Here is a 24,693-nt window from a genome sequence, read left to right on the forward strand (position 1 = left end):
GAATCGCTTGCAAACAGTTTTATTTGATCTACATCTATTATGTCATTTACAAACAGCAAAAAAAGAAAAGTGCCCAAGATGGACCCTTGAGGGACTCCTGCCTTTACAGTTTCCAATTAAAAAAAACAACATTCCAACCCTGAGATGTCTATAAGAGAGACCAAATGGTGACCTGTAATTTTTTCTCATCCTTATCCTTTTGGTGAATGTCCAGTCAGGATTCTACTTCGTCAAATTTATCTCCCCATTACGCCAGTTCATTTTCACAATCGTAGAAATGTAAGCCTTGTAGGGATGATGCGCTACAAATTTTTCTCTTGGAAACCGATAAATTTATCCACATTGCACCATTACGATCCTTATATGGCAGTTGTATTTTAAAAGACAAATGTATCAACTAGCTAATGCGCATCGGTTAATGATCTTGTCTGCATTGATTCAACTTAAAACTATTGTCTGATCGGTTGTCAGGTGGAATTTTCGAAAATTCATAAACATTTAAAAAAATTCTAATTAAATATTTCGTGGAAGGGCAAACTAGATTTTTTTAGTGGTTGAAGACTATAAACCCTAGTTATGGTGTAACACCACTAATTCGGGCCCGGCCAGAAAGCACATACCAGAAAGTAGTACATATTTAACACAAAATAATTCTTACGCATGAGTGTAACTTTCAAAATATGTTGAATATTTAGGTATTTTTGGTATCAAAAGAAAGCTGAAGGACTGGTGATCATTGTAGAACACTTTTGGACTTTTAATTTTGAATATTAAAAACACTGCAACAAATTTTAAAAAGAGGGTACATTTTGTCTGTTTGTCAGATCTGATGTACCTGTTTTGGTACATCCGAAGTTCCAGGAACCAGTTCTTTCTTATATGCCATTAAAGGTATGTTGATTTTTTCAGTACAAGGCACCATAAAGTGTTGCTTTGAAATGCAATGATTGCCACTTTATTTGAACTTAAAACAAAAGAGGTGTGCCTGCTTGAAACGGAGGAATTTAACAAAGAAAGCAATGGGACCATGAATTAGTGGTGTACTTCCTTATCACACACAAAAACTTATAATTTTTCGAAGATATGCATTTTCGTCATCCAACTTGAAAGACTGTCGTCAAGTACTTTCAGTAAAATAATAGCTATTCGAACACATCTACTCTGTTTTTGTGATTCATTAGATAGGTATTTCACTTGACTCATATATTCCATCTTTAAGTACTGTGATTTTTTTATGTTATAAAGCCAACATGTAGCTTTGATATATAAAAATGGTAGAATCTGAAGCGAGCCAATGTATGAAATATTCTTGCTTTGTACAATATCAAGACAAAATATTCAACTCAAACACCCTAACATAAAAAGGTACACTGGATTTTCTCTTTACGATACAATTGTTACCCATTTTTTGGATATATTTTTCTTGAGTCACACAATGGAAGGGCAGGCACGAAAATTACTGGACTAATAGATTGATATGTTTTCCATCCGTGGTAATTTTTAAAACCAGATGCTCCGCAGGGCACAGCTTTATACAACCACAGAAGTTGAACCCTGAATGGTTGGGGAAAGTATGGACACAACATTCAAGCTGAATTCAGCTCTAAATTTGGATTGTGATTAAATAGTTGACACAGCATAGGTTTCTGACACAGAATGAATGTGGTCTAATAAACTTAAAATTTGTTTTTTGCCTTTCAGCAATTCACTATGCTGTTGAATATCAATCCTCTCAAAAAAATGTTTGAAGAAATTTTCTTTTTATAATGAAATTTGAAATGAGAACCAGGTGCTCCGCAGGGCGCAGCTTTATACGACCGCAGAGGTCGAACCCTGAACAGTTGGGGCAAGTATGGACAAAACATTCAAGCATGATACAGCTCTGAATTTGGATTGTGATCAAATTTTTGACATTACATGGGTTTTTTTTACACAAAACAAATGCCAAGATTTTACAAATCAATTAAAGATTTCTTCTTCAAACTTTTTAAATCTAAAATTAAATAGTTGACACAGCATAGGTTTCTGACACAGAATGAATGTGGTCTAATGAACTTAAAAGGTTTTTTTTGCCTTTGAGCAAATCACTATGCTGTTGAATATTAATCCTCTCAAAAAAATGTTTGAAGAAATTTTCTTTTTATTTATGAAATCTGAAATGAGAAAAATTTAACCCCCCCCCCTTTTTTTTCACATCCCCGTTTCCCTTTTTCAAAACTGATATCAATTCAAATTTCTAATGGAGTTTGCAACAATAACTACTCATTTAAATACATCATAAAATATTAAGATGTAAAAAAACTGCTTGTTATCACTGAATGGTAAAGATTATTTAAATTTATCAGTTGGTAGTAAAAAGTGTATATACATTGTATATTGTATATAACAAAGATTTAAGTTGATTCTGGACAAAGAAAGATAACTCTAATTAAAAAAAATTCTTGCTATTGCACAAATAGGATATTTCTTGCTTACTATTCTGGACAAAGAAAGATAACTCTAATTAAAAAAAAATTTGCTATTTCACAATATTGTGCAATTAGATATTTCTTGCCATTGCACAATACTGTGCAATTGAAAAGACTTGCTATTGCACAATACTTAATATAATAATTTTAGATCCTGATTTGGGGTAACTTGAAAACTGGGCCCATAATCAAAAATCTAAGTACATGTTTAGATTCAGCATATCAAAGAGGCCCAAGAATTCAATTTTTGTTAAAATCAAACTTAGTTTAATTTTGGACCCTTTGGACTTTAATGTAGAATTTGAAATTTGAAAACAGGACCAAAAATGAAGAATCTACATACACAGTTAGATTTGGCATATCAAAGAACCCCAAGGATTCAATTTTTGATGAAATCAAACAAAGTTTAATTTTGGACCCTTTGGACCTTAATGTAGACCAATTTGAAAACTGGACCAAAAAAACTTCAATAATCAAGAATCTAAGTACATTTTTAGATTCAACATATCAAAGAACCCAACCGATTCATTTTTTGTCAAAATCAAACTAAGTTTAATTTTGGACCCTTTGGACCTTAATGTAGACCAATTTGAAAACGGGACCAAAAGTTGAGAATCTACATATACAGTTAGATTCGGCATATCAAAGAACCCCAATTATTCAATTTTGATGAAATCAAACAAAGTTTAATTTTGGACCCTTTGGGCCCCTTTTTCCTAAACTGTTGGGACCAAAACTCCCAAAATCAATACCAACCTTCCTTTTATGGTCATAAGCCTTGTGTTTAAATTTCATAGATTTGTATTTACTTATACTAACATTATAGTGCGAAAACCAAGAAAAATGCTTATTTGGGTCCCTTTTTGGCCCCTAATTCCTAATCTGTTGGGTCCTAAACTCCCAAAATAAATACCAACCTTCCTTTTGTGGTCATAAACATTGTGTTTAAATTTCATAGATTTCCATTTACTTAACCTAAGGTTATTGTGCAAAAACCAAGAAAAATGCTTATTTGGGCCCTTTATTGGCCCCTTATTCCTAAACTATTGAAACCAAAACTCCCAAAATCAATCCCAATCTTTCTTTTGTGGTCATAAACCTTGTGTCAAAATTTCATAGATTTCTATTAACTTAAACTAAAGTTATGGTGCGAAAACCAAGAAAATGCTTATTTGGGCCCTTTTTGGCCCCTTATTCCTAAAATGTTGGGACCAAAACTCCCAAAATCAATACCAACCTTCCTTTTATGGTCATAAACCTTGTGTTAAAATTTCATAGATTTCTATTCACTTTTACTAAAGTTAGAGTGCGAAAACTAAAAGTATTCGGACGCCGGACGACGACAACGACGACGACGACGACGACGACGACGACGACGCAGACACCAACGTGATAGCAATATACGACGAAAATAATTTTCAAAATTTGCGGTCGTATAAAAATTGACCCCCCCCCCCCATTTTTTTTTTCACATCCCCCTTTCCCTTATTCCAAAACTGATCTCAATTCAAACAAGAAGTAATTGTAACAGGATGCTGTTACGAAGTCTCCCAAACAAAGCTCCCATAACTCGCCATTCATATGTTCATTTGATTTGATTTTTTGTCCCAAGAATATATATGGCTTACGAGTAGGGATCTCCACCATTTACAAGTATTCAAACAGGAGGGGGTGGTGGTGACCCCCAGGGAAGTTACCTACATTTCATTTGATTTGTTTTATTGTCCCCTACAAGAATATATATGGTTTTAGGGTGGGGATCTGGACCATTTACAAGATAATAGCACATTCTCAAATTGAACAGGGTGGGGCGACCCCCAGGAACTTCCCTTTAATTTCATTTCAAATGTTTTATTGTCCCCTACAAGAATATATATGGTTTAGGGGTGGGGATGTTGACCGTTCACAAGTTTTCAAACAAGAGGGGGTGGGGTGACCCCCTCCAGACTTCCCTTTTATTTCATTTCATTTGTTTTATTGTCACCTACAAGAATATATATGGTTTAGGGGTGGGGATCTGGACCGCTTAAAAGATAATAGTACATTCTCAAATTGAACGGGGTGGGGGTGACCCCCAGGAACTTCCATTTAATTTCATGTGATTTGTTTTATTGTCCCATACAAGAATATGTATGGTTTAGGGGTGGGGATGTTGACCGTTTACAAGTTTTCAAACAAGAGGGGGTGGGGTGACCCCCTAGGGACTTCCCTCTTATTTCATTTCATTTGTTTTATTGTCCCCTACAAGAATATATATGGTTTAGGGGTGGGGATGTTGACCGTTTACAAGTTTTCAAACAAGAGGGGGTGGGGTGACCCCCCCAGGGACTTCCCTTTAACTTCATTTCATTTGTTTTATTGTCCCCTACAAGAATATATATGGTTTAGGGGTGGGGATCTGGACCATTTACAAGATAATAGCACATTATGAAATTGAACGGGGTGGGGATGACCCCCGGGGACCTCCCTTTAATTGCATTTGATTTGTTTTATTGTCCCAATCAGGAATATATATGGTTTAGGGGTGGGGATCTGGATCGGTTACAAGATATAAGCATATTCTCAAATTGAAGGGGGTTGGGATGAACTCCCAGGGACTCCCCCTATATTTCATGTGATTTGTTTTATTGTCCTATAATCATTTCTGAAGACTGCATGTATCTACCACTTACAGATTTCAAGTTATATTCATTTGAAATTTTTAGAAAATAAAATCCCATAGGGTTCTATAGTAAAACCCTCCCTTCTTTCTACCCCCCAAAATAGCCCTTAATAGACCCCAATGCACAAACGAAAGATTGATGGCTCACCTAGACATATTAGTCTACCATTTTACGAAATCCTAAGTCAATCTGACAAGCGGTTTTGGAGAAACGCTGCGGACAAGTTCATTTTTTAAAGTGGCGGAAGAGGAAGAGGAAGAAGAAGAATAACTAGAATTGCCATTGCAAGCAATAGCGGATGTCACCCTTCCCCCAATTGCCACTAAGTTGCAGCCATTTGAGAATCGTTTAACAGTGAATGCACATATAATATGCATGGCAATACATCTTTCTGTAAATTTTCAGTACATTCACAGCATTTTAAAAATTTAACATTTCTGCCGTTTCCATGGCAACGGCAGCCATTTTGAAAATTTCAAAGTCAAAAGCCTAATCATTACTTGTCAGTTAACAATAATATCAAGTTTTATTAAGTTCAAAGCATTTTGAGAATTTTTTACTTTTTTGCAGTTTCCATGGCAACGGTGGCCATTTTGGAAATTCCAAAGTCAAAAGTCTCATCCAGACTTGGCAGTCAACAATAATACTAAGTGTCATCAATTTTGGAGCATTTTGAAATTTTTGAAATATTTGATCCTGTATCCATGGTAACAGAGTAGTTCCAATGATTGTCATAATCATTCAAAACCTGTATATAGTTGAAAACTATATTGTATAAAAATTTGATGATTTTAAGTTCAAGCATACCAAAGTTATTCACCAAACCCTGAAGTTTTTGGAGCATTTTGACCTTTTTGCATTGTTTCCATGGAAACGGCAGACATTTTGAAAATTCCAACGCCAAATTCCACATCTACCAAAGTTGCTCATCGTTATGCTAGAATTTTAAAAAATTTGGAGCATTTTCATTTTTTTGAAATTTTTGGTGTAGTATCCATGGCAACATAGCAGTTCCAATGATTGCCAAAATCATCCCAAAGCAGTATATAGTGGGCACCTACATTGTATTAAAATCTAAAGATTTTAAGGTTAAGCATTCTCAAACAATTCACCTAACTCCAAAATTATATTTTTTCACCATTTTTCCGTTTCCATGGTGATGGCAGCCATTTTTTTAGTGCCAATATTGAAAAGCAACAGGAAAGTCAGGGTTCCTTGTTATAGTGCACCATCATTCAGATTGGTTCCTTTGGCTCTGAGAAAGCGGCCGGACAAAATTAGGTGGAAGAAAAATAATAATAATAATACGGAAAAAGAAACAGAGGAAAAGCAATATGTCACCCGACATTGTCGATCGGGTGACATAATAAAAATAATAAGAACTGACCAAAAACAATAAGTCTCCAAACTTTGTTTGGGAGACTTAATTACTAATGGAGTTTGCAACAATAACTACTCATTTAAATACATCATAATATATTAAAATGTAAAAAAAAGTGCTTGTTATCACTGAATGGTAAAGATTGTTTTAATTTATCAGTTGGTAGTAAAAGTGAATATACATTGTATATTGTATAAAACAATGATTTAAGTTGATTCAACTACTATTCTGGGCAAAGAAAGATAACTCCAACTGAAAATTTCTTGCTATTGCACAATACTGTGCAATTGAAAATACTTGCTATTGCACAATACTGTGCAATTGAAGATTTCTTGCTATTGCGTAATACTGTGCAATTGAAAATTTCTTGCTATTGCACAATACTGTGCAATTGAAGATTTCTTGCTATTGCTGAATACTGTGCAATTGAAATTTCTTGCTATTGCACAATACTTAATATAATAATTTTGGTTCTTGATTTGGACTAACTTGAAAACTGGGTCCATAATCAAAAATCTAAGTACATATTTAGATTCAGCATATCAAAGAAGCCCAAGAATTCAATTTTTGTTAAAATCAAACTTAGTTTAATTTTGGACCCTTTGGACTTTAATGTAGACCAATTTGAAAACGGGACCAAAAATTAAGAATCTACATACACAGTTAGATTTGGCATATCAAAGAACCCCTATTATTCAATTTTTGATAAAATCAAACAAAGTTTAATTTTGGACCCGATTTGGACCAACTTGAAAACTGGGCCAATAATAAAAAATCTAAGTACATTTTTAGATTCAGCATATCAAAGAACCCCTAAGGATTCAATTTGTTAAAATCAAACTAAGGTTAATTATGGACCCTTTGGACCTTAATGTAGACCAATTTGAAAACGGGACCAAAAATTAAGAATCTACATACACAGTTAGATTTGGCATATCAAAGAACCCCAATTATTCAATTTTTGATGAAATCAAACGAAGTTTAATTTTGGACCTTTTGGGCACCTTATTCCTAAACTGTTGGGACCAAAACTCCCAAAATCAATCCCAACCTTTCTTTTGTGGTCATAAACCTTGTGTCAAAATTTCATAGATTTCTATTTACTTAAACTAAAGTTATGGTGCGAAAACCAAGAAAATGCTTATTTGGGCCCTTTTTGGCCCCTAATTCCTAAACTGTTGGGACCAAAAGTTCCAAAATCAATCCCAACCTTCCTTCTGTGGTCATAAACCTTGTGTTTAAATTTCATAGATTTCTATTTACTTAAACTATAGTTATAACGTGATACCAATATACAACCAAAAAATTTTCAATTTTTGCAGTCGTATAAAAAAAATCAGAGGTTATGCATTTTCTACATCCAACTTCAAAGATACCCATGTCGTCGACTTAATATCTAATTGTTCTGCTTAACTATGTGCTAAATAAATTGAAAACTTATGCAACTGGTGTTTTTAAAATAAAACATTTCGTAATTGAGAAGAAAATTGTAATTTTGTTTGTTTCTATTAACTTTTAAAATTTTTGTCACTATAGCAAACATTACAGTAAACATTTCTCGCCTTCTCTAACAAAGAGCTTCGATTCTTTTGTTCTATTTCAACCAGGTTTCCGACTGTGTTGTCTCAATGGCAATAATGACACAAAAACACATCACACTTGACAAGACCAGAAACAACACTTATATTGCATATTTCGAATTCCCATCACTCTAAGTAAAATGCACAACACATTCCTAAAACTATAAACATATTTTGCTTATTTTGCACTTATCATTTGTAGATAAAAATTAGATGCAGTTTAAGTACAACATTGCTAAAAAGCAGTGAATCAAGAATTATTTGTATAAATTCTACTATATAATAACATACCTGAAATTCTATTCTGGATTGTTATTGTTGGTCTTGTTTCTACCATTTGCACTGGTGGAGCATTTTCTTTTGTAGATTCTCTGTTTTTAGGTTTAACAGGAACAGCATATTTATCTCTGCCCTTTAAAAAAGTTAGGTTTTCAATTTTCAAATAAAAGATAGCATGGAATTACATATTGCAAAATTCTAATGATATAACTACTGTAAATTCAGAAATTATTGGGGGCATTTGTTATTGCAATTTGTCATTTTAGAGTAAAATGCAATTCAAATTTTTAGGATATTGAGAACTATCATGTTTAATTCATATACATAATTTCAAAATGCAAGTTTAAACTATTGAGATTATAACCCTGTCGCAGTTTTCACATTAATAAAACGTCGCAATAATTTCTGAATTTACAGTAAATTGATGCTGCTGGTGACCTTCTTTAAAAGAAATTGTAATAGAATAACAATTTAAAGGAATAAGAGTAAAAGGGGGAACATCAAACTGAATGATAAATCAACATCCCAAAGATGATGTGTTTTATGTCATAGAAGTAGTTTGTTAAACTTTGACCTATGACCCGGTAAGGTCAACACTACTTAATTACTGTCATTGTTCATTAACAATATTTTCATATTTATATACATTTATTATTAACTCTTACTAAATTTTTCTCTGAGGCCTGAAGCCATCTTGCATCTTCTTCTAACTGTTGTTGTTGCTGTTGTAATCGCTGTTCTATCACATTAGGATCAGATTCATCATGATGATTATTATTTAGCACTAATGGTTCACGGAATTCCCAGTCCTAAAACAATTTACAGTACAATTTTATCATTCTATCATTTTTTGTTTCAAAATAACAGAACAAAAGAATGGTATTTTGTTAAACCCTTCTTCATGTTATTAAATGACATAAACTGTTACTTTATTAATTTATACTCCAATGAAACTGGTCTAAAAAAAGTTTCATTACAGGAATTTAGAAATTAGAGCAACTGCTATAAAGATTTCATATTGATCAAGTTTGCCTAACTATATACAAAGGATTTAAATACTGTAAAATATGTCTGATATAGTTACAAGAGATTATATGCAAAAAAGACTAAATTAAGTCTTAAATTAAATTCTGCTGTTGTCTGCTCTATGGTCGGGTTGTTGTCTCTTTGGCACATTCCCCATTTCCATTCTCAATTTTATTTTAAATTAAGACTTAAAAACAAAAAAACAAACAGACCAGAGTGATTATTTGTCTATTGTACATTCTTGAGAGAAACATTTATTAGAAGCATTAATTGAATAAAAAAACTTACTGGCATTTCTGATTGGCCTTCCTGAGTATAATTGTCATTTATCACAGCTGAACCCCGAGGGGAAGTGGATTCATAATGTCCACCAAATATCTCAGCACATTCCTGGGGATTACGAGGAACTTGGTACCGAGGGTAGACCAGACCTCTTTCCCCAGGTGTTTGAGAGTGTCCTTGCACAAAGTCATTATGATTATCCTGATGGATATGAGGGACTGATGATACAGCAGTATATCCTGATGATGACGGAAAGTAATGTTGGAGATTTATCTCCCTTGGACCAAGATCGTTCACTCTCTGCTCAGACATCCTTGGAATGGTTCCTGGAGGAGGGTGTTGTGGACTAGGTCCTGATGGGGTACTATGTCCTATGGGCAGGTTTGTTGTACTGTTCCAGTGATGTGGTAGAGATGCTATGCTGTGGTTGATGGCCAGATTGGGTGTGGAACCCGTGGGTGACATGGCAGGGTACTGGGGTCGGGCTGGTTTGGGAGGTGGTTCCTCAATATCAGATCCACTTGATCCTGAAATAAAAACAATTTGTTATTCACACCAAAACTTTAAAATATCTCTGAATATATTCTCTTAATAACATTGTGTCGTAAGGAAATATATAGCATTAGCATTGCTGAATGAAATTGTTCCAGTTTTTATCTCATAGTAACTACGAAAGAAACAAGTATGATAACTACCCTGTGTATCATTGCACTATATTCAGTCTACAATAAAAATAAATTATTAACAAGTAAGTATCAATTAACTTCAATTGGTAACAATTAGTTTTGAATCAATAGCACCTGTTACTTTTTTCATTAATGTTTTCTATATCAGGTTATCCATCCATTATTTTACCCATATCTAGTGATCTTTTTAAATTTTTCATTATTGATTTCAATCAAACTGTCTCGTTAGTTTTCAAATATATTTTTCAATGAAATGATTCATTCTTTTGTTTTTCCAACACACAATTTATTCAATATCCATAACAACAATCACATTTCAATCCAAAAATAATGTTTCTATAATTTCCAACACTATATTTACTGTTTTCCTTGTCCAAATTCCTTTTAAATTTTGCAGACAATCTCAAACCAGCTCGCTTGAAACTCATTTTGAGAAATTGTAAAACAAAAATCTCTTCAACAAACTTAAATGAACTTCACATGCTGAGGCCCAAGACAGGGAAATAAATATTAATCAACATTTCTAAGTCTATCATGTTTGTCTGCATGATAATGGAGTCAACCCGAAATAAAGCCACAAAACTGAAAACACTCAATGAAGATTTGTGTATCTTGTCAGTCCGGTATTGATCTCCTTCACAAACTGAATCAATTGGTCAATTATTTAATTTCCTTCCTAAAATTTGAAACAATTTAAATAATTTGCATGTAATCCCAATAAGTACTAACTTCCTTACAGGAAGAAAAGTTTTTAATAGGGGGTAAACATGTCAAATAATGATGTAAGTCAACAAATAAATACCTGAAACAAAGGGCTGCAGGGAGAAGGTCATATTCTTAGTGAAATACAATCATCACTGATCATAGATATACAAAACACTCCTTTTGTTCTTTAATAGAAACCACCATATTGTATGTATTTATTATTAGCCTGGTCTGAAAACTGTTAAATTCAGAAACTACGAAAGCAAATTGAGTAATACTTTTGTTAAATTACAAAACCAGTAGCTCAAAAATTTTATTCATAAATAAATGTTTTTATCATATCTAAAAATCCATTACTTTCATTATTTATAAAGAATATTCAAGAATTATAAAGAATTGTTATTGCTTTCAGAATAATATAATGAGTGGTTGGTTATTTTTAGGAAGGAATGTAGAATTTGACACAAAAGACGTTCTAAACACAGCAATTAAAACAATTGTATAGAGGAGCCTACTTGGAGGCTTTGTACCCATTGATATTTTTTTAATTTCAAAGAATAATATCATTTTGTATTGTATTCAGTATTTTATTCAATTAAAGGGTTCATAGTTTAATGAGTGCAGCATACAGACATCTATTAATAATAATACATTCATAAGGGTACAGATTTCATTAACTAGTAGAGCACTTCAACATCTCAAACCTATCTCTGGTCTATTTGACCACTTGACCTATTTATCATACGTACTCCAATTTATATCTTGTATCCTCCGGTTATCTCTTCTCATCTCTTCTTCCTGTCGGAATCTTTCTTCTTCTAAAATCTCACTACAAACCAAATTATTTTTTCATCTTAATTATAACATTTAATTCTACTTCACATCAAAGGATTAGCCAACAAAAATAAAATGTATCACTTATGACTTTAGATTTAAATCTGTCATTTTTCAATTCAATGTTTATTTCTAAAATCATTGAAAAAAACAAGAATGTGTCCAAAGTACACGGATGCCCCACTCAATCATTTTCCATGTTCTATGGACTGTGAAATAGGGTAAAAATCTAATTTGGCATTAAAATAAGAAAGATTATACTATAGGGAAAATGTGTACTAAGTTTCAAGTTGACTTGAATTCAATTCCATCAAAAACTACCTTGACCAAAAACTTTAACCTGAAACTCCCACTTTCATTTTCTATGTTAAGTGGACCGTGAAATTGGGGTCAAACGTCTAATTTGGCTTTAAAATTAGAAAGATCATATCATAAGCAACAAGTGGACTAAGTTTCAAGTTGATAGGACTTCAGCTTCATCAAAAACTACCTTGACCAAAAACTTTAACCTGAAACTCCCACTTTCATTTTCTATGTTCAATGGACCGTGAAATTGGGGTCAAAAATCTAATTTGGCTTTAAAATTAGAAAGATCATATCATAAGCAACAAGTGTACTAAGTTTCAAGTTGATTGGACTTTAGCTTCATCAAAAACTACCTTGACCAAAAACTTTAACCTGAAGCGGGACAAACGAACAAACTGACGGACAGACAAACGGAGCCACAGACCAGAAAACATAATGCCCCTCTACTATCGTAGGTGGGGCATAAATAATAAATGAACATTAGAATCTTTAAAATTTTTGTTTTCTAATCGTAATTATATTAAAAGAGGGACGAAAGATATCAGAGGGACAGTCAAACTCATAAATCGAAAATAAACTGACAACGCCATGGCTAAAAATGAAAAAGACAAAGAGACAAACAATAGTACACATAACACAACATAGAAAATTAAAGAATAAGCAACAAAAACCCCACCAAAAACTAGGGGGGATCTCAAGTGCTCCGGAAGGGTAAGCAGATATATATATTTAATAGATATATTACTTAGCTGCTTTATAAGGATTCCATTGTTTTTATTGTCAATCAATGACCACATGGAGTTTTAAATGCATCATGGTTGCATGTGTTATTAATTTACAACCCAATAAACTTTTACAAAGAGACATGCAATTCTTAAATAAGATATGCATTTATGAATGAAGATATATTTAACATTGCACTTTATGAATGGAGATATTTTTAACATCCAAAGATCATTCAACCTTGAATAAATGCCAAAGAAAGTCAAACAACAAAATGAGTTTGACAGTGGTCAAAAGATACACATTCTATCTTTATGTTTGCCAACATTTACTTAGTCATACATAATCATTTTCATAAAATAAGTTATATAAACAGAAAAATAGTTGATAAAATTCTCAATATTTAATATTGATTGCAATTACATGACCTCCCTCATTCAAGAACATTAGAGGCAATGTCTGCAAAACAAGTGTTGATTAGCAAGCATATTCAACTACAAACAAGATACCGTGGGGTTCAAAGGGAAAAAATAGGTACTTGTTGCCATCAAACAAAGGTAGCATAGTTATTGCAGAACTGGTTTCCAAGTCAACTACAACCAAGTGAGATCTTTAACAGCTTATGGGTAACCAAAACAAAAAATGATCTTTTATCAAATCTTTTGAAAGTGTCACTTTCTTATGGGATTACAACTATCTCTCTTACATGTAGGTAATCACTATGGACACATGAATTTTCTCATTATTGAATGGTCTTGGTCCTAATATCTTGACAACTTGTTTCAGATTGCAATAAAATATATGCATTAAACTGTTGTGAGTTCATTTATTAGACAATGCATAATATATATTAAATTGGGGTCAAAACTACAATTTGCCCACATTGGCATTAAAATTAGAATGATCATGTAATAGGGAAGATGTGTTTTAAGTTAAGTTGATTGGACTTCAACTTCCAACAAAAACTACCTTGATGAAGTCGACTTTAACCTGAGGGGGAAGACGGACAGATGGACAAATGGGCAGACGAATTAACCAGACCGGAATACATAATGCCTTCAGGTGGGGCATCACAATTAAGGTGAGTACTGTATACTATTCATTTAATACCACACAAAGCAAGATTCAATCACAGGGGGATCTATGGGAAGGCTAATTTTCATGCAAGAGCAAGGAACATTTGATTTGTTTATTTCAATACTATTATAGTTTCTAGTCAACTGAAATACTGCAAATAGCTATAACTTACAATTACTTCTTTATAACAATCTTGAGGCAGTTTTTCCAAATTGTATGTGAACTATAATATTTGGTTGTGCACATAAAATTTCTCAAAATTTGTTTGTATTTAGTAATAGAAATGCCATTTTACTTACGAAAGGCGACCCTTGGTATCAGCAAATGATGGTCGATTAGTGGGTTCATAAGACCAGCAGGCACACATCAGATTATACATGGCTGGAGGACAACCAGGTGGCAATGGAAGGCGCTCACCATTCTCTATTTTACCTATCACATCATTATTCTTTACACCTTGGAATGGTTTAATTCCATACATAAGTATCTCCCATATACATACACCTGCAAAACAAAACAATATCTGAATTAAAGATGTGTTGTGAAAACATTCTATACATTAAATACAAATTTCTTCAGATAGCATACAATTTTAGACCAAAACATTACCATGCACATATATATAAATTTTGGTACATCTTAAAATAAGAAGTCAGGTGTTGGTGGTTGGTGTATTCTGTTGTACAGTATATTTGGTAAATTATGTTTTCCTTTTTTATAAAGCAACCCAAATGAGACAATCATAAAAGTCATCAACAGGTTAACATACAGTTATTTAAGGCTGTAGATAATTGAATCTTACCAAACATCCACACATCACTGGCTGTAGTAAATCTTCTAAAGTTTATAGATTCTGGAGCCATCCATTTTATTGGCAGTTTTCCTTTGGATGCTAGAAAATATAAAGTAGTACACATGAGAATTGGTGATATCATAGATTTAACTGTGCGTAACAAGACTGACATAAATAACTAAATTATTTCACTAATCATGAAAAACATCTACAAACACTAAGAGAACCAATAAAATATGTCTGGCTGGCTTGCTTGTTTCTACCCAAAATTAGAAACAAATTCTAAAATTCAAAATTTGATTACTGTGCCATACATTGTGCATAGAGAGGAATACTTCAACTTCAAAGAAAAATAACAATGAACAGAGTAACTTCATTTACTTCAAAACTATAAAATTGAGTCAGTGATTGAACGGCTTAAAAGCTACTGGTACATATATATGATTAGAATAGATATGTGTGAAAGAAAATTTACCATTGATAATGTTATCTATACAAAGTATATACCCTATTAATATCCATTCCATTTATCATTAAAAAATCTTTAACATGTATGATTTACATAAATTCAAAAGCCAATCCAAACTGATGATTTAACTGTAAGCAACAAGACTGACATATATTACCAAATTATTTCACAGATCGTGAAGAACATCTACAAGCATTAAACATACCAAAATAGTATTGACAAACAAATATGTCTGGCTTGCTTTTCCAAAAATTTGAAATAGGAATTTGATAACAGTGCCCTACATTGTGCACAGAGATGAATACTTCAAATTCAAAGGAATAACTATGAACAGAGCAACTTCAATTACTTCAAAACTATAAAACTGCAAAGTGTCAAAGATTGACTTGAATAGAGGATCTCTGCATGAAAGAAAATTAACTAATGATAATGCTATTCAAACAATATTTATACCCTTATTTATATTCGTTCCCGTTAAATTTTCCTAAATTAAAATCTTAAAACTTGTATGATTTACATCAATCTAAAAGTCAACCTATCTTGAAGGAAGGACTGGGTCAGCTAAGTGATATATAAAAAAAAGATGTGCTTGTGATATTGCTACTACATACAAAACATCTTTGACTATTTAAAACAAATTATCCCTGCTAACCCGGCCAGAATGAAGCAAGAAAACATCCAATGTTGAGTTGTAAGAAGTCATAGACACAACACATAAGCTGTAAAAATTCTAACATCGCTTTCACAAAAGCAATCATTTTATAATTAAATTGCTGAGGAAAGGGAGATAATAAAAACTCATCTTTGATATTCCCATATTAAAAATCCTCCTTACTCCTCTCCAGACAGAGTTTTACTGGATATTTACCTTTATAATAACTCTGTTCCTCAACAACTCTGGATAAACCAAAGTCAGCCAGTTTTACACAATCATGAGATGAAACCAAAACATTCCTGGCAGCTATATCTCTGTGAAAAAATAAACACAATGAATTTAATAAAATATTATCTAAGCTAAAAGTGTTAATTTATGCGTAAACATTTGCAATGATTGAATCTTTCCGGACCTGGATTGTATTTACAATCCAACAAGATACGGGTGAAAACTGACCAAAATCCAAATTGAAAATTACTTCTGCAGAATTTATATTGAAAAGTTTATAAAAGGATCTTGAAAGGAGTATTAAAGATATCATAAACTTTAAATGTTAGGGCTAATTATAATAAAGGTATGAGGTCAAGTCTTCTATCCAACATTAGAATATATAGGGAGTACACAAAGTAAGCACTTAATGTTTTAAGTATACTAAATACTAGTCTGAATTATGATAGGAGAGTATCTTACTCCTAACTCTCTTTCCAAAATGTTTGAGTGAACAATCAAAATAATAACTGTGAAAAAATATAATCTTACCTATGTACAAACTTTTTACTTTCCAAATATGACAAAGCTGTACTTAGTTGACAAGTATATACTAATAGTGTACATAAATCTAAACGAGGACGGTTGTTTTGAAGATATGCTCTCATCTGAAATAAAAGATACATCAATTTATTGAGTATAAAATATACTTTTAATTTTCAACTTAAATGAACATAAAGAAATATCAATATACAGAAAAAAAACCTCATTATTTTGAAAATAAGTTTGACAGCTTTGAAAAACACAACAAACATCATATTAATTTTGATGTATGAATGTCTACATAATCTGATTACGATGTAATATTATAAAATGATTTTTTAATTTGTTCATAGCTATATCAAATTATTAGCCTGTTAAAACACTAGATGCTGTACTGAATTTCATGATAGTCTTTCTAAAGTGAGAACTGATATGAAAGGTATGTAAAAAATAAATCATACTTCTCCATGCTTTGCCAATTCCATGACAATCCAAACTGGTCGAGTTTCAGAACATATACCAATCAAATGTATGATGTGGGGGTGATCAAACTGCTGCATGACAACTGAAAACACAAATTATATAAAATTAATCTTTCTTATAAAGTAAGTATTTCAAACTGGTCTAAAATATGACAGAAATTTATATAAGGTGTCAAAAAAAAGTTATGTTTTCATCCAGTGACAGGAAAATTGGTCATCATGTGCATTGGATAAAGATTTCAGAAATACCATATAATCCTATTTCAAACATTTATCTCTGCTTTTTCTTATATGTTGAAAGTTCTAGTGTTGTCAGCCATCTTTAAAATCATTGTAAGACACTTAACTCAATAGAAAGTTGAATCAAAGTGACCAATCCTTCATACAAATTAGTCTGCTTTTCTTCAGATTTTTTTTATTGCTCCATGGTATCTCTTCCCTTACTCTTCTTTATAGCATTATCCTATGATATGCCTTTTACAATCTCTGATGAGTAGAGTTATCTCCCTTACCTCAAAAATTCAAATATACTTCTTTAAACTGAAATCTTTCATGACTAAGTTACTAGCAATAAAGCTAAGTTAAGTTTGGTAAATACATATTTAGTTTTCTAATATTTGGATGTGTAAGTTTCCCTGAGTGTAAATATAACAAACTCACATGCTTCCTCTAAGAATTTTTCTGTCATGGTTTCTTCGTTTTCTTCTTTACATGTCTTCACAGCCACAGGATGAACTTCTGAATCCTATAAAATAGACATATATCTTATTTGATCCATTTTACAATATTTGTCTTATTTTTTCATTTAATTACATTTCAAAAGTTTAAAAACATCCTAGAAAAATACACTACTGCCATCTACCATCAACACTAACAATATTAACATTATGAGAAAGATATCAAACAATATCCCCCCCTTCTCTAATTCACAATGCTAAATGAGCCTTAAAAGTTACTTCATCCTTCGAAAAAATGTGTTAGGTTCAGTATGAAGACATTATTTTCTTCTGCAGGAAACAAGATCATAATTATCACTACATTTAATTATATGGCAACTAGAGATATAGATATGTTCACAATAAAACTCCCTTGGACATACTTAGTTTAAACATATTTATTTATAGTGGATTGGAAACAAGTTTTGCAACTTATATTAATCCCTTTCCACTTTGCGGGTGCAAGTTCTGCCTTGTAGCAGCATAAGCCTACTCTTTTTCGAAATCTACAAGGGTGTCTTTACAAGCAAGAGATATGGCTCTCTCTAAACACGGATCAGCCATTAATCGTCCCCTTCGGACAGACTATCGTCATTTCCCCAAGACCATACTCGCAGATGGTGTGACCTACTTGAAAATAACCCTATTTGAAAAAAAGTCTGATTTTAAAGATAAATGTCTATATACCTTATCTGTCCATACACCTTTATAGACATCACCAAACTGTCCTTCTCCTAAAACTTCATATAACTGTACAAGATCTCTTCTTAATTCATAGTCCTTGGCTGCAAATAATACACAATCATTTCATTTACGCAAGTACAGACATACATTAACCATTGAAATACACAACAGTGATTCATATAATTACAAACATTAATATCACTCTATAAATATCCAACAAACTTTCTGACAAAAAAATGCATAAACAAACTATCCAAGAGCTACACAATTACACATTTCATTAACAATTTTGAAAACAAGACTTCTGACAAAGACCTCTGAATATGAAATACAATTTTTACAAAAAGACTCTGTTCTTTTAAATAAATATTAGTCATTATTGGATCATGCATAGCCATAACTTTATAAAGCTGCATGCATCTCATAGTCAATATAATACACTATGCTCTTAATGTCTAACCAAATGACCATGAAATAGAGAGATTTCATTTAAGATATGTGGGAATACTTATATTTCAATTTTGCTTGAAGTAGAAAATTATTTCCTTTTCTGTAAATAATGACATATAACAAATGCATATATATTTCTATATGTCCAAGGAAGTAAGAGTGAAAACTTTTCAAAAACTGTAAATGTTCATCAAATGTTTAGTTATCTGGAAGAGAAAAATGGACAAACTACAAAGGTCAGTAAATTCTGAAAATTACTGAAGGAAAATGCACAAGGTGGTGCACTAAAGACATGCATTTCTCATTCAAGAAATTTCACTGCTAGCAAAACACAAAATGCTGGATGTCTTACAAATACTAATTCAAATTAACAAGGAATGACAAGATAGTATATCTAAGATAAAATCTGAAAAAAAGTTCTGACTGAATTCTAAAGTTTTGAGAAATTGGTCATTGGAATTATATTAGTAATCTCATATATCCCCTTATACAGATTTAGTGATGAGAGTTATGGAGCATGCATCCTCCCATAATGCATTGTAACTCACACTTCCGCTTCCTTCGTCTGCTGCCACCTTCGCCTAAGTGATTATATGGATTTAATATGTTACAAAACTACTTTTAAAACTGTGTCCTTTCAAATAATCGAAAGGTCACTATTTATATTTTACCATTTGAAGAATTTTTTTAATATATGTTATTGACTTTCATTCATAAAAAGGTCTTTTTTGTATAAAATATGATGATGACTAAACAAATCTAAATGAATGCAATAAACTTTATTAGGCATTTTTTCACAAAAAAAAGTTTAAATTGCTTCTGAGTATAGCAATGACTGATGAAAGGTTAATTTCTATTTTTCATAAGTTTTTTATTATTGTAAATAATTTGTCAAACACTGTTTCTTCAAAAATAACATAAGCATTACGGTTAGCTATTAAGTTTACACTGAGAATTTCCTTTGAATCTCCTCTAAATTGTGAGGTTAAAAACTTACTCATAGGAGTACTGTAGTCCCCTTCTTCTTCAACAATCTCAGCATAGTCAGAAGTACATCCTGTAGAGCATACAATGTTGGTTATACAATCACAACAAAATCAAATGTACTTGTACAGCCTCACATTAGTCATATTAAGTGTTAGTCTTTTCAAAACAATCTATAAATTACTTACATAATTTCAGAAAAGAAAATTAAATTTGTTTTTCATAGAAGTCTGATACTTCATATTCTTGATCAGAAAACAAAAAAATAAGTAAATTCATATTGATAACAATATATATGCAGAGAATAAAATCTATGTAAAACTACAAGTGACACAATATATAAGTGAGATATTGATTCTGTGATTAATATAATTATCATTAATTAATGTGACCATCCACTGATCATGTGCCTAACTATCATGGCTGTATAAATGGTGCTATCAGTCATGGATTATACAACTAAATTTTAAAAAAAATATGTGACTATCAAAGATTCTGCGACTTACTGTCATGGCCATTCCTCTGTTCTGATTTACCATAACTATCTAATCTTCTGGCTCTATAATGATAATAATACCCTTTTACTTTATTTTTTAACAAATTATATGTTAGACAGAATTGGCGAAAAAGAACTGAATTAATTATTCCCCCTTTAACTTTATTGGTATAATTAAAAGCAAAAACTTCCTTAATATCTGAATAGAATAGAATGCAGTTTAAAAATCTGAGAATTAAAAATCTTTAAAAAAAATTCTTCATATACATTGTACTATGCAGAATTTTTATAAGTTCCCCTCACACATAATGTAGAACTTTAATTAAGTTTCCTTAAAGGATTATGTAAAACATTTTTTGAGTTACTGTTAATGATATTCTTTTGTGGTAATAATTACTGGAACATTACAAATAAGATTGTGAATTCAGAATAATCACCAGACAATGGTAGTCAGTAAAGAAATGATAATTCATGTGGGTAGCTTGCAAAAGTTATTTAACAGAAGTGGAGCCATACCATACAAAGTAAACTTATGAATTGCAATTTTAACTTTGTTTCTGATATCAGATGGCTCTACTGTTTGTTACCAGTTAGAGGCAGACAATATATTTTTGGAGTGCAATTTCAGAGACTGAAGGAAAAATATCAATACAATTCTTTCTCATAAAAATTATTCTGTATATCTCTTTAGTGCCCAGCCATTTTTTTAAGAAAATGATAGATGTATTCTTTTAGAAGCAACCTAATTTTTTTCCTTGTACTTGCCCTCCAGGCAAAATGGTAAAAATTAATTCTAACACTGTTCATTTTTCAAAACTTGTACCTTTTTAAAAATTAATGATTTTTTGTAATTTGGTTTGTCCAAAGAAGTCTATCCTGATACTATTTTTACTTTTGTAGAAGTTCGAATAGCAACACCACTTTAAGGAATGCTCCAGTAGTTTATTGAGATCAACATGTTTTGGTGGCTAGGCCACTATAATCATGATCGAAAACAATACATAAAATCATGCTGATGTACAAAATTGGCCTGAAATGTACTGTTTTCTATCTGGATAATGGTGGCCTAGCCACTGAAACATGTCAATCTCAATATAACTGAAGCATTCCATAAAGGACCTTCTACATTTTATGTTTTTATCGTAACAACACTGCATACCCGAGGTATTCACTTCATGGATCTACTGACAGAAGATTTACAAGGTGTTGCTTCACTTTTGTTTAATTTGTTTAATTTTTTTACTTTTGTACTAATCATGCTGATGTAAGATCTTACCTAGACTTTGGAGTTCTTGGTATTTTCTCATCTGGAAAATAAAGAAAGGAAACATCCTCCAACATTTTTCTTTCTTCTATTCTCATATATCTAATTAAACAATCTTTTAAATATAACTTTCCAATAACTATTCTGCTATAAATATCATATTAGTTAAAACCAAGCTTAAAACAAACAGAAAATCAACAAAAAAAGAAGAAGCAGAAATGCACCAACTTTTCGAAAAAATAGAAATATATTTGAGCCTTAAAACGGTTTACACAATCATATGGAAAATGGTGAATATATATGATACTATAGCTATAAAAGGGAAGATAATTATTTTAAGAAAGCAGTTGTATCACATCTGTAATGTGTCATTTCTAAAGCCATCTTTTTTCTTTTCTTCTCGGCTTTTACAATTAGTGCTGAAATTAATATAATTTATAAACATATCTGTACACAAAAGATATTGCGTAATGGTAGATAATTTATCAATGATACTATGAAGGCTCTATGGATAAAATGGTGAATATTAAACTGAATTTGGGAATTTTTACATTTGTAAGGAAAACTTAAAACAAATATAGGATAAAGTGGGGAAGGGGTGCATGGTGCACATATAGCATCAAGGGAGAACAACTTGGTGAAAAGTGCATTAATTGTCAAGGTAACAATAGTCTGTGAAGAAATACACTACAAATAATGGCACAGAAACTGAAATCTTTGTTATCAAAAGTAAACAAACAACAAAAATATAACAAATAATCAACAAAACAGTTTCATGACAAAAATAAAACCTCAAAGAATTCAGTTTCAGTGCCATTATAAATCTATCATTAAATTTTGTCCTACTAAATTTGAACTGATTTTTTTAATAAAAAAAAAACATGCATTATTACTGATATTGGATAACTAGGCCAACACCAAATAGATAATTTTTGTGTATTGGAGTATACTCATCACAGACAGTGAACAAAAATCTGTCATGCATAACCAACCTTTCCGACTTGGTTTTGTGTCATTCAGTGGGACCCATTCTATGCCAGCTTGATAAAGAATTAGATACCATGTTAATAGGTCTATGTGTATTAGTGCTTTTTTTTTTTTTTTAAATATGTAGAAATTTCTTTTACATCTCTAAATAGAATTTGAGTTTGAAATATTTGAACAATTCTCATAAAAATGAGGAAATGTGGTATCAATGCCAATGAAATATCTATCCACCAGTGTGCTAAACCTGTCTAAACTGAATATTCAGAACGTTGTAAACTTCTTCTTTAAATACCTGTGTAAACCAGTTATTATCTATTTCAAACAACATCCTCAGCCCAAAAGGGGAAATCATTTAGAATGTTTTATTAGAAGATTATTTTGTTTACTTTTAATCTACAGCATGAAAATTTGAAAAAAAGTGTGCATTTACTTGTTCTGGTTTTATGCATTTTTTTCATTTATAAAGGGACATAATTGGACAACTAATTCTCATTCAAGAGATAATTTTCAAAAGATTTGGAGTGTTAGAAGGAAAATCTTTGAAGTCAATTTATTTTTTTAATACTGTTTTAGTAACAGGAAAACTCCCAATGATTTATATAGATACAACAAGGTTAAAAATTAATAATCTACACTAAACAATAGGGTCTTTAAAGGTTTACATAAATTAAATTTCTAAATCTTAATTCAGTTTCTACAGGGTCATTTCTATTGATTGTAAGTTAAATCTATAATTAGGTACCTTTTTTGCTCCATACTGAAGTACTGATGTCATGTACTAAACGACAATATCCATCAATTAAATCAGCCATATCTTCAGCCTCATCAACAGAGGAACATGTTATTGTTAGTGGCTCTGTGGCTCCTGCCACTTTTATTTGTAGAAGTCCTTTGTTTTCTGACACTGAAGTTTGTATGGATTGAACTTGGTTGAAGTCAGCCATGTGTGTTGGCTGTAAAAAAATTAAAATAATCGATATCAAAATAATATATAATTCCAAAGACGAAAGAAATTTTTATTTTACATTTGAAGACACCTTTAGATAAAATACTTGTTGAATTGTCAGCATTTGCGTCATTTTCGCAGGCATTATTGCTGTTTACAGTATAACTCTATCTATAATAATATTCCAGATAATAAGGCCAGGGTTTTTTAATTTGTTGGTTTACGGATTTTACCAATGAAAAAGTCGGGTCGGTCGGTCGGCAAAAAAAAGAAAAAAAATATGCTATTTTGTCATCATTTCTTAGATTTTAGTTCGATGAAATCAGCTGTCATAAACATCACATGACATTCTAATAATTTCCCGTAAACAAAAAGTGGACGGGGACTGCACGGATATCGTCATTTAACAAACATGAAAAACAGATTCGCGTAGCTCTTAATCGATTCCGGATAACTTGGTGGGCTTGGTGAATTACGATCTTCAAGCACGAAAACTGATAAAGAAGAAAAAATGTAAAAACGTCGTACGAAAATAAGTTTCAACACACATGTCAACAAACGTAATGGACTCGTCCACTGGAAAAACGAGAATTATCAGATTAATCTGTTGTCATGCATTCCCGTTTTTTTAGCCAAATGGACGATATTTTTTTATGATCTATGAAGCAAGAAAATTTCAAATGATTTGTTAATATTTAGTACTTTAACTTGACGTCTTCTACCTGTCCACATTTGGACAAGTCTATTTCTATCAGATGATGCATCTTACGGACTGATGACAAATACGGTAAACGAATTGATTTTGTAATTGGTTTTAAACACAGGTTTCGTTTTGCAAAATTATTTGCGCAAACCACATTTCAAGGTCAGTTATAATTGATTTGTCTATTTTTAGAAAACGTAAACTGGAAGTTTTATTTTTTTCACTACAGAAAGTGTTATCAATTTTGATAGTGATTAATGCATTTCATTTCATAAAAAAACTAGTATTTTAATTATTTTTTAGG

General features: G+C 31.7%; 1 protein-coding gene across 7 annotated transcripts in view; it reads right to left on the reverse strand.

Annotated features, from left to right (window-relative positions):
• The window catches only part of LOC143056495 (focal adhesion kinase 1-like), a 52,233-nt gene that overhangs the window by 4,831 nt on the left and 22,709 nt on the right, over positions 1-24,693 (reverse strand). For 4 of the 7 annotated variants that reach the window (XM_076229578.1, XM_076229573.1, XM_076229618.1 and 1 more), the window contains exons 9-25: positions 23,483-23,693; positions 22,746-22,793; positions 21,766-21,796; positions 20,500-20,552; positions 20,007-20,066; positions 19,558-19,590; positions 18,563-18,660; positions 17,820-17,904; positions 17,139-17,242; positions 16,687-16,802; positions 16,141-16,241; positions 14,813-14,902; positions 14,310-14,514; positions 11,820-11,899; positions 9,686-10,206; positions 9,037-9,180; positions 8,384-8,504 (exon numbers count right to left, since the gene is read on the reverse strand). In XM_076229578.1, the coding sequence (XP_076085693.1) occupies positions 8,384-8,504; positions 9,037-9,180; positions 9,686-10,206; positions 11,820-11,899; positions 14,310-14,514; positions 14,813-14,902; positions 16,141-16,241; positions 16,687-16,802; positions 17,139-17,242; positions 17,820-17,904; positions 18,563-18,660; positions 19,558-19,590; positions 20,007-20,066; positions 20,500-20,552; positions 21,766-21,796; positions 22,746-22,793; positions 23,483-23,693 (2,101 nt within the window). The remainder of the gene's footprint in view (positions 1-8,383; positions 8,505-9,036; positions 9,181-9,685; positions 10,207-11,819; positions 11,900-14,309; positions 14,515-14,812; positions 14,903-16,140; positions 16,242-16,686; positions 16,803-17,138; positions 17,243-17,819; positions 17,905-18,562; positions 18,661-19,557; positions 19,591-20,006; positions 20,067-20,499; positions 20,553-21,765; positions 21,797-22,745; positions 22,794-23,482; positions 23,694-24,693) is intronic. The other 3 variants (XM_076229603.1, XM_076229595.1, XM_076229611.1) reach the window with 3 other exon arrangements.

This window comes from Mytilus galloprovincialis, chromosome 1, assembly GCF_965363235.1.
Source record: "Mytilus galloprovincialis chromosome 1, xbMytGall1.hap1.1, whole genome shotgun sequence".
NCBI lineage: Eukaryota > Metazoa > Mollusca > Bivalvia > Mytilida > Mytilidae > Mytilus > Mytilus galloprovincialis.